General features: G+C 36.5%; 1 protein-coding gene across 1 annotated transcript in view; it reads right to left on the bottom strand.

The window, feature by feature from the left end:
• Window positions 1-14,748, bottom strand: part of LOC138693050 (E3 ubiquitin-protein ligase TRIM37-like) — a 63,396-nt gene that overhangs the window by 38,407 nt on the left and 10,241 nt on the right. The window contains exons 3-5 of the mRNA XM_069816605.1: window positions 11,114-11,324; window positions 3,398-3,714; window positions 1,760-1,969 (exon numbers count right to left, since the gene is read on the bottom strand). Coding sequence (XP_069672706.1) covers window positions 1,760-1,969; window positions 3,398-3,714; window positions 11,114-11,324 — 738 coding nt within the window. The remainder of the gene's footprint in view (window positions 1-1,759; window positions 1,970-3,397; window positions 3,715-11,113; window positions 11,325-14,748) is intronic.

Here is a 14,748-nt window from a genome sequence, read left to right as displayed (position 1 = left end):
CTTTAACATGTTTCTTAATTTTTATTACATGCATCCATAGTTCAATGAACATTGACATCATTTACATTTAATGTGTATACTTTATTTTACTTGTTATATGTTTCCATTGAATTATGGTAATAACTTAATTTTAACTCTTGTTTTCTACGTATTCAGTAAATGGCGCTTGGCCCACTATGGTTCTGAACCCTTCAAATAACTTAAATAACTTAAATTATATTATATTATATTATATTATATAAAAAGTGTGTTGATAACGGATGTACCCTGATAAGTAAGTTTTCAATTTGTTATGGGGGCTCTTGAATCTCAGGAGGAACAAATTTTATTTTACAACAGGGCAACATAATCTGCTTGGCTCATTACCCAAATTTTTTGCATTGCATTTAATGCATATGTATTTTATGTATTTTAGCTCGATTCAATTGAGCATAGTTAAAATTTGGATTATAAAATAATGAAATACTAAGCTAACGTATTATTACTGCATACTAAATCAATACACTCTCGTTGTTTGTTAATTCTCTGAGATAAACATTATTTTAAGAAATACAGGAAACGAATACACAGAATAGCCTATCAAGTTTTCTGTGCATAAGAAGCTATTTTAATCTTACCTGTCCTCAATTCACTCAGAAGTTACTTTAATAACATTATAGCATTATGTCCAACCAGAGAAACTACACTTTCCAATGGTGAAATAATAATTAATTATACAAATCGGTTAATTTAGCTTCCGATATTGCTTCATACGAACACAGAAACATTTTCTGTAGGCTATGATTCATAGCTTTCGATTGCTGTTAACCAAGGCCCCTTACAGACGAAGTCATTTGTTTATTTCATTACACGGCCTTAGATGGCAGTTATTTTAATTTTAAAACTCATTTATCTCATTAAATATCAGGCCTATCAAAATTTTTCAAAGACTAAAACTTATCAGAAATGATTTTTAAAGAAATTTATATGTAACATTTTTCATAAAAATCAATAATAAGCGAGATATTTCGATTTATTTAATTCAGGCCCCCTTATAACCCCCCTTTTAAATAATGTATTTTGAATGCCATATAGCCTAAAATCTAAGTTACAACGAACTTAATTTATATTCCAATTTTCATCGAAATCCGTTCAGCCATTATCGCGTGAAAAGGTAACAAACATACAGACAGACAGACATACAAACAAAAATGTAAAAAAAGCGATTTTCGGTTTCAGGGTGGTTAATTATATATGTTAGGACCAATTATTTTTGGAAAATCGAAAATTACCAGAAAAATTTCGGCTACAGATTTATTATTAGTACAGTATAGATATTGTCACCATTGTTGTTGTTCAGTCAACTGTCCGAAGATAGGTTGGAACCTCATAAGTGACACCAATAAAGTATCACTCATGTGGTAACTAAGCCAGGAGATAATTGAATAGCTGCCCAGTACAAGGTTGTAACCAGCAAATACGAAATTGTTAAAAAATGGGGAAAAACACATTGTACTGTACTGTACATACTTTTATTTTTTTAGAACAAGGTTGACAATCAGACATGTGTGCTGTTTTAATACGAGTACAAGCACTACACAAACACATCATTAACAACCATTATTCACGAAAATGTCAACTTATGAGAAATGAGGGTTACAACCTTGTTCTGAGCGGCTATTCAATTATTTATTCATTAGTAATTGTTAGACTTCGAATTTTTAGACTATAGACATTAGATTTTATAATTTTATTATCTTGTCAAAGGAATCTCACTCACTTGGATGTTTCAGGGAGTCCAGCACTAAGCTCCAGAAATACTGATAAATAATTTCCTCTAACAACGCCATTACCATCAGGATATACTTTAAGCCTCCAACACAGACCATTCACATGCAGAGGTGTCGAATACACTGGATCAGCCTTATGTTGTAGCTGGGTGAATTGCTGCATTACGAAAGTGCTGCTATCATAGCCAGGAACAATTTCACTGTAAAATAAAACAAACTAATTCAATCTCATAACTAGGGTCAGAAAGATAATGAATTTGCATATATTTTCCCATTGGCTATAATTTATTGCTGATTTTTTTTTTTACTTGGTTATTTAACGACACTGTATCAACTACGAGGTTATTTATTGGTGATAGCGAGATGATATTTGGCGAGATGAGGGCGAGAATTCACCATAGATTACCTGACATTTGCCTTACGGTTGGGGAAAACCTCGGGAAAAACCCAACAAGGTAATCGGCCTAAGCAGGACTCGAACCCGCGTCCGAGCGCAACTCCGGATCGGCAGGCAAGCGCCTTAACTGACTGAGCTACGCCAGTGGCCTTTATTGCTATTAATTATTTTCACGAATCATCAACATTTAAGCTTATCAACCCAAATTTTATGTTGCAAATATTTGCATATTTTGGGTTTCTTCATAAATGCATTATATTCATATTATTGTGGCATATTTTCGTGTTTATGCTCATTAAAGCTGATTTTATGTTGCATAAAAATGCATAGTTTGAAATTTTAAAATAAAGCATCATATTTTATTTTGCAATATTATCGACTTTCTCGTTTCCAGGTATGCCACAATGACTAGGTATCCACTGAACCAAGACCTCTTCAAGTGATATCTCTATCCAGTGCCTTTGCTTCAGTAAGGTCTCATTTTATAAACCTATGGATCAACAATTGGCTCGCTTCTGAGAAAGGAAAAATTTTACAGTCTGTTCAAAAGAAACCAAATGACCTGAAAATGTACAAAAACTTTCCCAGACATATTCAAACATTTTTAACAAAAGCCAGAACAGGTTACATTGTCACACAATTGTACCTACACCGATTTCACATTTCTGATAATCCTACTTGTCTGTGGTGTAATAATCATGATGGAGATCTGGAACACATTCTTCTATACTGCCCATCCATAAACCACAAAGGAAGTAAATTAAAATCATCAGTACCAGTTGCAGAAGACACAGCCCTGCAGTATATATTGATTACATGCCAACTCTGGCTACTAGCAACAGGAATCTATAATGAACACCGATCAAAATACCCCTCATTTCTCGTGAAAAATAACAACTGAATAGACTACAGTGGACTTTATGTTGTCAGCAAACAGCTGGATACATTAGGAAGATTGATTGAATGATTAACAACTGTTACTATTGTAATATGATTTGTAACAGTAGAACTAAATACTACAGTACTTTGAATACTAAGAAACGTATTTAGAAGAAAAAAATTTCTTACTATTGTAAGACACAATAACCTGTTAGCTATAGGTGCCATTACCTTATTCATTCTCTAATTAAATGCTGTTATTTAAGTTTTACACACAATATACTCCGATTTTATTCCGAGAAAAAAAATCTCTATATATGCTGACAAATCATGAAAGTATAGATGAACATACCTTTGGAAATCTGCAGGTACAGGGGCAGTTACAAAGCTTGCCATAGGCTTTTTTCGCACTTGATGAATCATCCGAGAGAGATCACCACTTTTTGTTATAAGTTCTGAGCGTGAACAAGAATGAAGCTGATGTTCAATCTCTTGTAACAGAGCTTCCAATTGTTCTGTTTCTTGTGTTAACGAATTCTTTTGACCCATCAATGTGAGAAGTTTCGCCTTTAGCTGAGAGTCCAAACGAGCAATCATCAACTCCACTGCATTACGTATTTCGCGTACACGTTCATCTTTGGCAGCTCGTACAGATTCCACATTTCTTTCCTGAGGACATATGACAGGATTAAAACCTCTTCACATTTCTTCATAACAATTAATGGCACTCATGTTCACGTTCTTAGAGAATAAATGTTTATTTAGATGAGTTTGCATACTGTCTACTTATAAATTTTAATGTCAACTAGGAAGTAAAAAATAATTACAGATTATTACTCAATGATATAAATCATAAATTACAAATTAAACCAAACCCTTTAACTCTATTAAATATAGAATATAATCTAAATTTAACAGAAGAAATACTGAAATCAGAAGTAAACACTGAAATACTGGAACAATTGTCTTTAGAGACAATTAATATTAGGTACCCTCCACAAAACTAGCTTCATTTATACACCAACGGATCCTTGATCTCCAGAGAACAAAGTGCCAGTGCAGGTGTTACGTGCTGTCTCTTCTCACTTTATAGTTTTGATGGTGAAATCATTGCAATAAGTGAATGTCTCAGGAATCTTCTATGCCACATCAATAAATTTAGGAATGCAGTTATATTGTCAGACTCCAACGCAGCTATTCTATCAATCGTCTCTAAACACACACCTTCATCTCAAACAGCAGAAATAACTAAAATGCTCTCTCAATTAATATCACTCAATAAAAGAATTGTATTCCAATGGATACCATCCCATAGTGGAATCCTGGGAAACGAGAATGCGGATGCTTTAGCAAAGAAGGGCAGCACTGCTACTTACAGACCTGTTACTAAATCTACCTATTACTCTGTGAAGAGATTTATTAAATCTACATACTTAGACTTCAACAAACAAAATTTAATAACACAACCCCAAGGGAAAAAATGGAACTCTCTGCATCAAAATCCACAGTTAATTCCCGATTTACCACGAAAATCGTCTGTAGCTGCATTTAGATTGGCAACAGGCCATGATTGTTTGGCCAAACACCTGCATAGAATTGGAATATATCAGTCCCCTAACTGCCCATTGTGCAACTCAAACCAAGAAATGGATTTGGAACACCTCAAAATCTGTGCTTCAGTGGCTGGCCATGATAATATCTTTGAAAAATATTGGAGTGCAAGAGGTCAAATGACTTTATTGTCAAACGTCTGGCATTAGTAAACAACAACAACAACAACAACAACATAAAATCATAAATTCATGAATTCAATATATGGAAGGACGATCAACATTTGCAGTTGAAATGTAAACATTAACTGTTATAGTCATTGTAATTACTTTATGTGTTATTTTTCTTCCTTAAAGTATGGTCACACATCGCTACTTTTGCTGCGCAACTTTTGTACTGCAGCTGCAAAAGTTGCGTGTCGTGTTCATACGTAAGCCACAAGTAGCGCGCTGCATGCTACTTTTCGTGCTGCACAACCCGAGTGCTGCAAAAGTTGCAACTGGAGTTTGTGAGTCTGTTCACACACAAGCCGCTACTTTTGCAGCCGCAGTCATGCTGCAGGTTTCCATCTCCGTGTTGACTTCTCAATATACATTTTGTGGTTATGTTTTCGCATTATTAAGAAACTCATGCGAAAGCTTCCTTATCTATTATTTGCTTTTCTGTTGTATCTAGTATTCAGAAATTGACATTATTTTTACTATAAAGCTTTTAAAAACGCCTATATACTTAAATGATAACCAACAGGATATTCACGTAATCAATGTTGGCAACCCTGTTTGAAACTACGCTACGGAAAATTTAAAAAATGAATTATGTCGTCAGCATTATGCTCAGACTGTGTTGTGTATTTAATAACTGTTCCAAATAATTTATTTTCATCACATCTAACATTAAAATATATCCAAACAATAAAAGTATCATTGGCACATTTGGGTGGTAACACTGGTTGCAACCGCACCAAAAGTTTCAACAAAACCGATATCAAAAATGCTGCGGCTGCAACCCTGAGAACTCTGTTCACACGTCGCTACTTTTAAGCTTCACGCAGCACGGAAAAGTAGCGGGCAGTAGGTTAGGCAGCCGCTACTTTTCGGGTTGCACCGTTGTTCACACGTCACAGTACAAGAGTTGCGCAGTTTTTTGTACTGCAGCACTGCAAAAGTAGCGACGTACCTTTACATATTCTCGAAACACTTCATTTACCAACATTACAAGTTTCAGCCATGACATTTTAACAATAAAAAAAATGGTTGATTTATATAATATCTTTGTTCTTAGTGATTGATCAAATATTTTTCTTTTACTTATTTCTGGTTTAATAATATTTATAGTGGAGTAACGGTTAGCATGCCTGACCATAAAATGATCGGGCCCGGGTTCGAATCCTGGTTGGGATAAGTTACCTGGTTGAGGTTTTTTCTGGGCTTTTCTCTCAACCCATTAAGAGCAAATACTGGGTAACTTTCGGCATCGGACCCCGAACTCATTTCGCTGGCGGCATTATCACCTTCATCTCATTCAGACGCTAGATAACCACAGCAGTTGATAAAGCATTGTTAAAAAAACCAATAATTATGGCTGGTGTGAGAGCTAAGCCATTAGGAAAGTTCAGGATAACAGGCAGGGTTTGGAATTGAACGGGTTACATCAGCTTCTTGTCTATGCAGATGACGTGAATATGTTAGGAGAAAATACACAAATGATTAGGGAAAACACGGAAATTTTACTTGAAGCAAGTAAAGCGATCGGTTTGGAAGTAAATCCCGAAAAGACAAAGTATATGATTATGTCTCGTGACCAGAATATTGTACGAAATGGAAATATAAAAATTGGAGATTTATCCTTCGAAGAGGTGGAAAAATTCAAATATCTTGGAGGAACAGTAACAAATATAAATGATACTCGGGAGGAAATTAAACGCAGAAAAAATATGGGAAATGCGTGTTATTATTCGGTTGAGAAGCTCTTATCATCCAGTCTACTGTCCAAAAATCTGAAAGTTAGAATTTATAAAACAGTTATATTACCGGTTCTTCTGTATGGTTGTGAAACTTGGACTCTCACTCTGAGAGAGGAACATAGGTTAAGGGTGTTTGAGAATAAGGTGCTTAGGAAAATATTTGGGGCTAAGCGGGATGAAGTTACAGGAGAATGGAGAAAGTTACACAACACAGAACTGCACGCATTGTATTCTTCACCTAACATAATTAGGAACTTAAAATCCAGACGTTTGAGAACGTTTGAGATGGGCAGGGCATATAGCATGTATGGGCAAATCCAGAAATGCATATAGAGTGTTAGTTGGGAGACCGGAGGGAAAAAGACCTTTAGGGAGGCCGAGACGTAGATGGGAGGATAATATTAAAATGGATTTGAGGGAGGTGGGGTATGATGATAGAGACTGGATTAATCTTGCACAGGATAGGGACCGATGGTGGGCTTATGTGAGGGCGGCAATGAACCTTCGGGTTCCTTAAAAGCCATTTGTAAGTAAGTAAGTGAGAGCTAATTTTCACTACGATTTGAAAAAGATTATTGCTTTATCTACTGTAAGACAATTGTGTTTAATAATAAGTATAAGGAAGGAAGGCGGAAAATAGAAAAGACTGGAGAATGCTGCCCTTGGGCAGAACACTATGAATGAATGAATAAGTATTTTATCTAAAGATTTTTCTTACAATGGAGACATATTGATGGCTACTGTAATGTCCCAGGGCTAAAGAACGCCCTGTAGCATGATTTCCTGTGGAGTATTAAATTTGAAACAGGAACAGTGTCAGCGGAATACACGGTCTTAAGATGCTTAGCCAGGGTTACAGAGTCTTGTCGGACATGTGGTAAATCACTGCCTACAGTGAAAGTATTCTTACGCCACAGATCATCGCTGGACTAATCGCATTGGTGCAGTAGAACAAAGCATGCATTTTAATTGGTTAAAATTATATCACGCATTGTTCGAACTCTTTTCTTGCACGTAGTCTCATTATAGCGACTTATCACTATAATGCATTGAATCAAATTAAATGTAAGAGATGTTTGATTAAGACAACATCTGTAAGTATGTGAAATCAAAAGTGCCCTGGGCAGGAAACGGATAACGAAACATAAAAAGTGTTGGTGAGGAGATGCGACAGTTAGTTGAGACTGACGAAGGGTGAATCGAGAGACTTGGAAGTGAAAGACGGTAGCGGCATGGCATCAGCGTCATCCAATGAAATATCTTGTAAGTAGCTTTGTTTGTACATTTGTAAATATATACGAGGGGGATCCAGGAAATAACGACCGTTTTGTTGTAGTAATTAAAAAAAAATATTTATTTATTTGAAAAAACAAAGTCTGTTACATAACTGAAGCTTCCTTTACTTCTCTACATAATCACCACCTACATTTAAACATTTGTCGTATCTGTTCACTAGCTTTAGAATTCCCGTGTTATACTCCTCTGCCGCCAGTTCATTAAGCCATGTGTTCACTGTCTTCTTAAACTCTTCATCACTTCCAAAACGCGTACCACTCAGAAAGTCTTTCAGTTTAGTGAAAAGGTGAAAATCGCTAGGAGCAAGGTCTGGACTATAGGGCGGATGATCAAAGATTTCCCAACCGAATTGATCCAGCAATTCTCGAGTTGAAGCAGCAGTGTGCGGACGGGCGTTGTCGTGAAGAAGCACAACTCCTCTCGAAAGCATTCCTCGCCTCTTGTTTTGGATGGCTCGCTGTAGTTTTCGTAAAGTCTCACAATAATGATTTGTATTGATCGTAGTGCCTTTTGGCATGAAATCCAGCAAAAGAACACCTTTGCGATCCCAAAAGACAGTAGCCATGACTTTTTGTGTTGAGAGAGTCTGTTTGAATTTTCTCGGTTTCTTGGGTGATGAGGGATGATGCCACTGACGTGATTGGCGCTTGGTCTCTGGGGTGTTGTGAGACACCCAGGTCTCATCACCAGTCACAATTTGATCAAGAAAGGCGTCTCCATCTGTGTGATATCGCATCAAGAATGTCAATGCTGAGGCCATTCTCTGAGTTTTGTGTTGGTCACTCAGTTGCCGTGGAACCCATCGTGCACAGATTTTGTGGTAGCCAAGATGTTGCGACACAATTTCACCAAGCAAAGAACGAGAAATGTCAGGAAAGGCAATATGCAATTCGTCGAGTGATGTGCGCATGTCTTGCAAGATTCTGTCGTTCACTTTAGTCTTCAGGTCTTCTGTGATGAGTGATGGGCGTCCGGGTCGAGTTTCATCGTGGACATTTGTTCGCCCATTGTTGAACATTTCGCACCATTTTCTCACATTTCTTTCATTCATTACAGTATCACCATACACTTCTTTCAATTGCCAGTAAATTTCTGCAGGTTTCAAATGTCGGGCATTCAAAAATCGAATCACACTCCTCACCTCACAGTCGGCGGGATTATCAATCACGTCGTTCATTTTGAAGTAACACAAAATGCACAATGGCGACTTGTTGAAACTAGTACTCACAACATTATGAAAACACATGTTAAGGAAGCCAGTTGACCTTCAAACAAGGAAGGGGAGTCAGCTGCGCGGCGGGTATGCGCGAACGGTCGTTATTTCCTGGATCCCCCTCGTAATAAACCAGGTAGAGTTTACAATATTGCAATCATTTCAGACTAAGTTTAGTAATCATGTAGTTTTCCTATAGTATCCTGAGAGCTCCAGCTCTTCCAGCAAAATAGTTTTCCATTGTTGAGTAAAATGGTGGTGTCAGAAATCCTGATGAGAAAGAGCAGAAGTCGAACGCAGTAGCCATCCGGATTGCAAACAGTGCGACCTAAGTGACGGTCACACAACAAAAATTACTGAGGAGAAGATGAGTAAAAGGAATGGAATGTGACTTTCTTGATTGTTGGTCCTCATTTTGATAAAACATCATTAAGATAAGCATCCCAGTAGCCGGGTTATTATTCATGCCGAAAACATTAGTTTCAACTGGCGTATGGGAATTAAAGGATACTAATTATTTCAATATTTAAGTTAACTAGTAATAATTCCTTAATCTAGTACGAATTATAATTGAAGACCTCCCTAGAATAAAGATGAAACCAACAAAGCTATAATTCATATTTCAGGAGAAAGGAAAATAACTTAGGGGGCATATTTCATAAGGCCTATATTTGCTACCAGAACGATTTGACTAACCAAGGATACAAGTTTACTCAGCTATTGAATGCAATAATTTATTCTTATAAATGAATGCTTCAAACAACTGATGAAGTCTGAATATTTATTAATGAATATTATCGCTATTATACTGGGTGTTCATTTCAAAGTGTGTCATGACGTCACTGTTGATGAGTCAGCGATTTGAAGCGAGTTTCAGCTTTTGTGTCAGAGAAGTTGCCTATTGATCAAGGCATTCAATCTGAACTTGAGAAGTGTACAGTATAACTTGAACGCCGTAGCAACAGATGGCGGTCTGCACAGTCTGTGTGCTACCATAACCTCTTTCGAACTGTGTTTTGCGCGGGCAAGTCATACGCAAGGTATTTATTATCATCGGTTGTGTACGGCAACATTCCACAATACAAATCAAATGCTCCGTGTCCATGTTGACTGTCAAAGTTAATGTCAACAAATACGTAAGTAATCATCTTAAACGTCTCCACATATCCCGACAGTAAGAAAAAAACTCACCTCAGTACATGTTTCCAAACAGTTCACATTCCTGCCACTACAGGCATTACCGTATGTATCGGTAAGTACTCTTCAGAATGAACGCCGTACTTGCTAGGCAACTTCTCTGGCATATAGGTAATATGCCTCTGCGGAAGTGTAGGAAGATTGAATTCTCTAGGCTCATCGACTAGCCACATGACGGCATACAGCGAGCCATGACACACTTTGAACTGAACACCCAGTATAACATGTTTTTTTTTTATCCAATGCCACCAGGTTGTCTTTCCGACATTTCTGGTCTTCTCTCCTGGCCATGGCTTAGTTGTAACCCACTTCTGAGGTTGGGGCGCCTGGAAGGCGGAGTTACATTACCCCGATAATATGATAGGATGATTATGATAATGTGGTGCCAGGAGAGGTCTTAAATCTAAACTTAATCTAAATTCCAGACCATGGACGAACACAGGAATAATCCCCTTCAAGGAAAAATTCCTGTGCTCTAACCGGGAATCGAACCCTCACCTCATGAACTATAGCCAGAAGCTCTGACCACTAGACCATGAGGCTGGTCTAAACAGTAATTATATAAAATAAGTAAATAAATTAATGTATCCAGTTTAATTAATTAAGTTTTCTAAAATACTATTACATATGTATAACATAATGTAAGCATTCAAATCATTGACATCTTTTATGAAAATATTACCGTGGCTCACTGAAATATAGCACCTTAAATTAAACTTCATCTCTACAAAAAAATACCTTATAAATTCGACGATTTTCGGTTCCAAAATCACTTGTACTTCCCACACGCTAGTTAACCTTTTTTCCCTTAAATATGAATTAGTAAAGAAACTAATGTTGATACTTACCACTTCTTGTACTAAACTGATTAATTCCATAAGCCTACGTCTCAACTGGGCGACTTCATCTTTGATCTGTGTAATGTGCTGCTCATAAACTTCTTCCAGAGGTTTGAATGTGTGTCCTGAATGTGTACCACCCCAGAGCGCACATTGATGGCAAATACATCTCCTACAAGTCCAGCAATACACTGACAGCTTTTCTTGATGAGTTTCACATCTACACATACAAACATAAGTCATATTACATTCTGCAAAATTATATTTTCTCTGGAAAGTAATATTATTCCTCATTAGAGAATTGCAAGTATAATCTTAAAGAAGTGATTGACATCTTACAATACCTTACAACCTGCAAAATGCCAGCACTTGCTTCAATTGTGTAGGATTAATAGCCTCACAGGAAACGTAAATCAATAAAGTAACAGTGTATTTTTACCTGCAGTTCGAAGTATAACATACAGAATATTCCAGGCAATTTGCGCGATCATTACAATGTATGGGCTATTCCATATGAAATCGATCAGTAAAAAACCTCGCATTGTTTTATACTCTAATTTTTTCCCTACTTATACAAGGTGCTGAGGAGAGTGCATTTTCAAAAATATACTATCGAAAGTCAAACGGTTTTCGTACTATTGAGCGCCAAATTTAGCGTATTTTATAAAAACAAGCCTCTTTTAGTGCTCAGAACTCTGGAACCATTTACTGCAGAACATTGAACGAGAGCTCATTTTGAAGCTTTTATTTATTTTAGTAGGTTATTTTACGACGCTTTATCAACATCTTAGGTTATTTAGCGTCTGAATGAGATGAAGGTGATAATGTCAGTGAAATGAATCCGGGGTCCAGCACCGAAAGTTACCCAGCATTTGCTCATATTGGGTTGAGGAAAAACCCAGGAAAAAACCTCAATCAGGTAACTTGCCCCGACCGGGAATCGAACCCGGGCCACATGGTTTCGCGGCCAGACGTGCTGACCGTTACTCCACAGGTGTGGACTCATTTTGAAGCTGATATTTGGTAGATTATGATAAGAAGTAATCCTTATTTTTATTGTATACACAGAGACAGATAATCTGATTTTACTTAGTTTTAGGCTTTTTGCCCATTTGTAAAAATGTAAAAAATATTGAGAAAAAACCTTGCATTATTAAGAGGGATTCGGCATTGTTTGCTTAGTGGCTCGGCAATAAGTTTTGAGGGTATTAAATAAATTATTTTCACACACCTAGTAGACTTGAATGGCACAGTACCGCACACACTGGCCGAGAGCTGAAGATAAGCGAGTGTTGGGCGTCATTTTACTCCTCTCTTTATGAAAACTTGTGATAAAGCTAGCCCAGCTATGCGCTACTAGACGAAACATCACGTCTTTGTCTCCTGGCCTTGCTTGTCTCGGCTAGCTCCAGCCTCACAGTCAGCTGGTTACTTCATGCGCGTACTAATTATTTTCTTTATTTGATATTTTCAATACTTTCTTATAAACGGTGCACCAGTAAAAAAATTGTGTTTATTTGTACTTTCAATGCGGAATCTAACCATATATTCTAAAAATATTTTTACGTGGTCAAAGGCGTCTTAATGAAGAAAAATCTAAATTTCTCCATTTCCATAAAAAGTAAGAAACACTGTTTATATGTCAATATAAACTTTAATTTTTCAGCATCAAAATAAACCATTATTTTGATCATTGGGTGAAAGGGTTTCGGAGCCACAACAGTTTAAAGTTGCTAATTTTATGAAAAAACGATAAATTTAAATATTTTAAATTTAAACACTATGAAGTTCTGATGCACTATCACCTTAACTTTTTAACTTCGCTCTAGAATATGCCATTAGGAAAGTTCAGGATAACAGGCAAGGTTTGGAATTGAACGGGTTACATCAGCTTCTTGTCTATGCGGATGACGTGAATATGTTAGGAGAAAATCCATAAACGATTAGGGAAAACACGGAAATTTTACTTGAAGCAAGTAAAGCGATCGGTTTGGAAATAAATCCCGAAAAGACAAAGTATATGATTATGTCTTGTGACCAGAATATTGTACGAAATGGAAATATAAAAATTGGAGATTTATCCTTTGAAGGGGTGGAAAAATTCAAATATCTTGGAGCAACAGTAACAAATATAAATGACACTCGGGAGGAAATTAAACGCAGAATAAATATGGGAAATGCGTGTTATTATTCGGTTGAGAAGCTTTTATCATCTAGTCTGCTGTCAAAAAATCTGAAAGTTAGAATTTATAAAACAGTTATATTACCGGTTGTTCTGTATGGTTGTGAAACTTGGACTCTCACTCTGAGAGAGGAACATAGGTTAAGGGTGTTTGAGAATAAGGTGCTTAGGAAAATATTTGGGGCTAAGAGGGATGAAGTTACAGGAGAATGGAGAAAGTTACACAACGCAGAACTGCACGCATTGTATTCTTCATCTGACATAATTAGGAACATTAAATCCAGACGTTTGAGATGGGCAGGGTATGTAGCACGTATGGGCGAATCCAGAAATGCATATAGAGTGTTAGTTGGGAGACCGGAGGAAAAAAGACCTTTGGGGAGGCCGAGACATAGATGGGAGGATAATATTACAATGGATTTGAGGGAGGTGGGATATGATGATAGAGACTGGATTAATGTTGCACAGGATAGGGACCGATGGCGGGCTTATGTGAGGGCGGCAATGAACCTTCGGGTTCCTTAAAAGCCATTTGTAAGTAAGTAAGTATGAAGTTCTGATAGCTAAAACTTTGCACAAAGCATTGTATCACAGTTGTCAACAGACAGAAAAAGTTTCATTATGTTTAAAAATTGCAAGGTCAATTTTCTCTATATTTCGGTTGATTTGAGATGGAATAGCCCATACAGTACATTTTATATTGAAAATGTTGAGTAAACAGAAACATGTAATAATTACAGTTGAAGGAAAACTTGAGGCTGTGAGGAGAATAAGAATTGGTGAAATCCTCCGATACAGATTTCTTTACGTTTCGTGGAGAAAAGTGAGGAGGCATCACCAGCAGATGTTTTACTAATAAAGCAATGGAGAAACATAGCAACAAAGAAACATTAAGAAAATAAAACTCAGACTAAAATATCTTATTACTTTAAGTACATTTTGTTTCTGTAAGGTGTAATTAATAAATTTTTAGAGTAGCTTACATATTTTTAGTCATACTTTTTTTGTCTTTACAGATAAGTGAGATTATTGGAATTTACGGTTTATCTGAAAAATTGCTTATCTGAAATCACCTCTAACCTCACTAGAGATGGACGATAGTCACTTACGTTAGTATTGATAGTGCCATTGACTGTTGTTCCTATTATTGATAGTCCTATCGATAGTTAAAATCAAAACTATTGATTGATAGTCATTACAAACTTTTTTTAATTGGTTATAAACTGAATATATATTTGAAATTTATATATCTTAACACATACTGAACCATTAATTTAATAATAAGCCTATACATTGAATTGAATCTCAATTACTAATAACACACAATATTACAATCTGCCCTTAAAGTGCCAACATTAGCCACCATTCTAATGTTTTTCTTTTTAACATGTGACCATGGCTCCAAGGATAGTCTAAGTTTCCCATTAAAATAAGTATTTCCACTTTGTTTGGATGCAGACGT

This window comes from Periplaneta americana, chromosome 17, assembly GCF_040183065.1.
Source record: "Periplaneta americana isolate PAMFEO1 chromosome 17, P.americana_PAMFEO1_priV1, whole genome shotgun sequence".
Classification (NCBI taxonomy): Eukaryota; Metazoa; Arthropoda; class Insecta; order Blattodea; family Blattidae; genus Periplaneta; species Periplaneta americana.
This window is presented reverse-complemented; position numbering and strand designations above follow the sequence as displayed.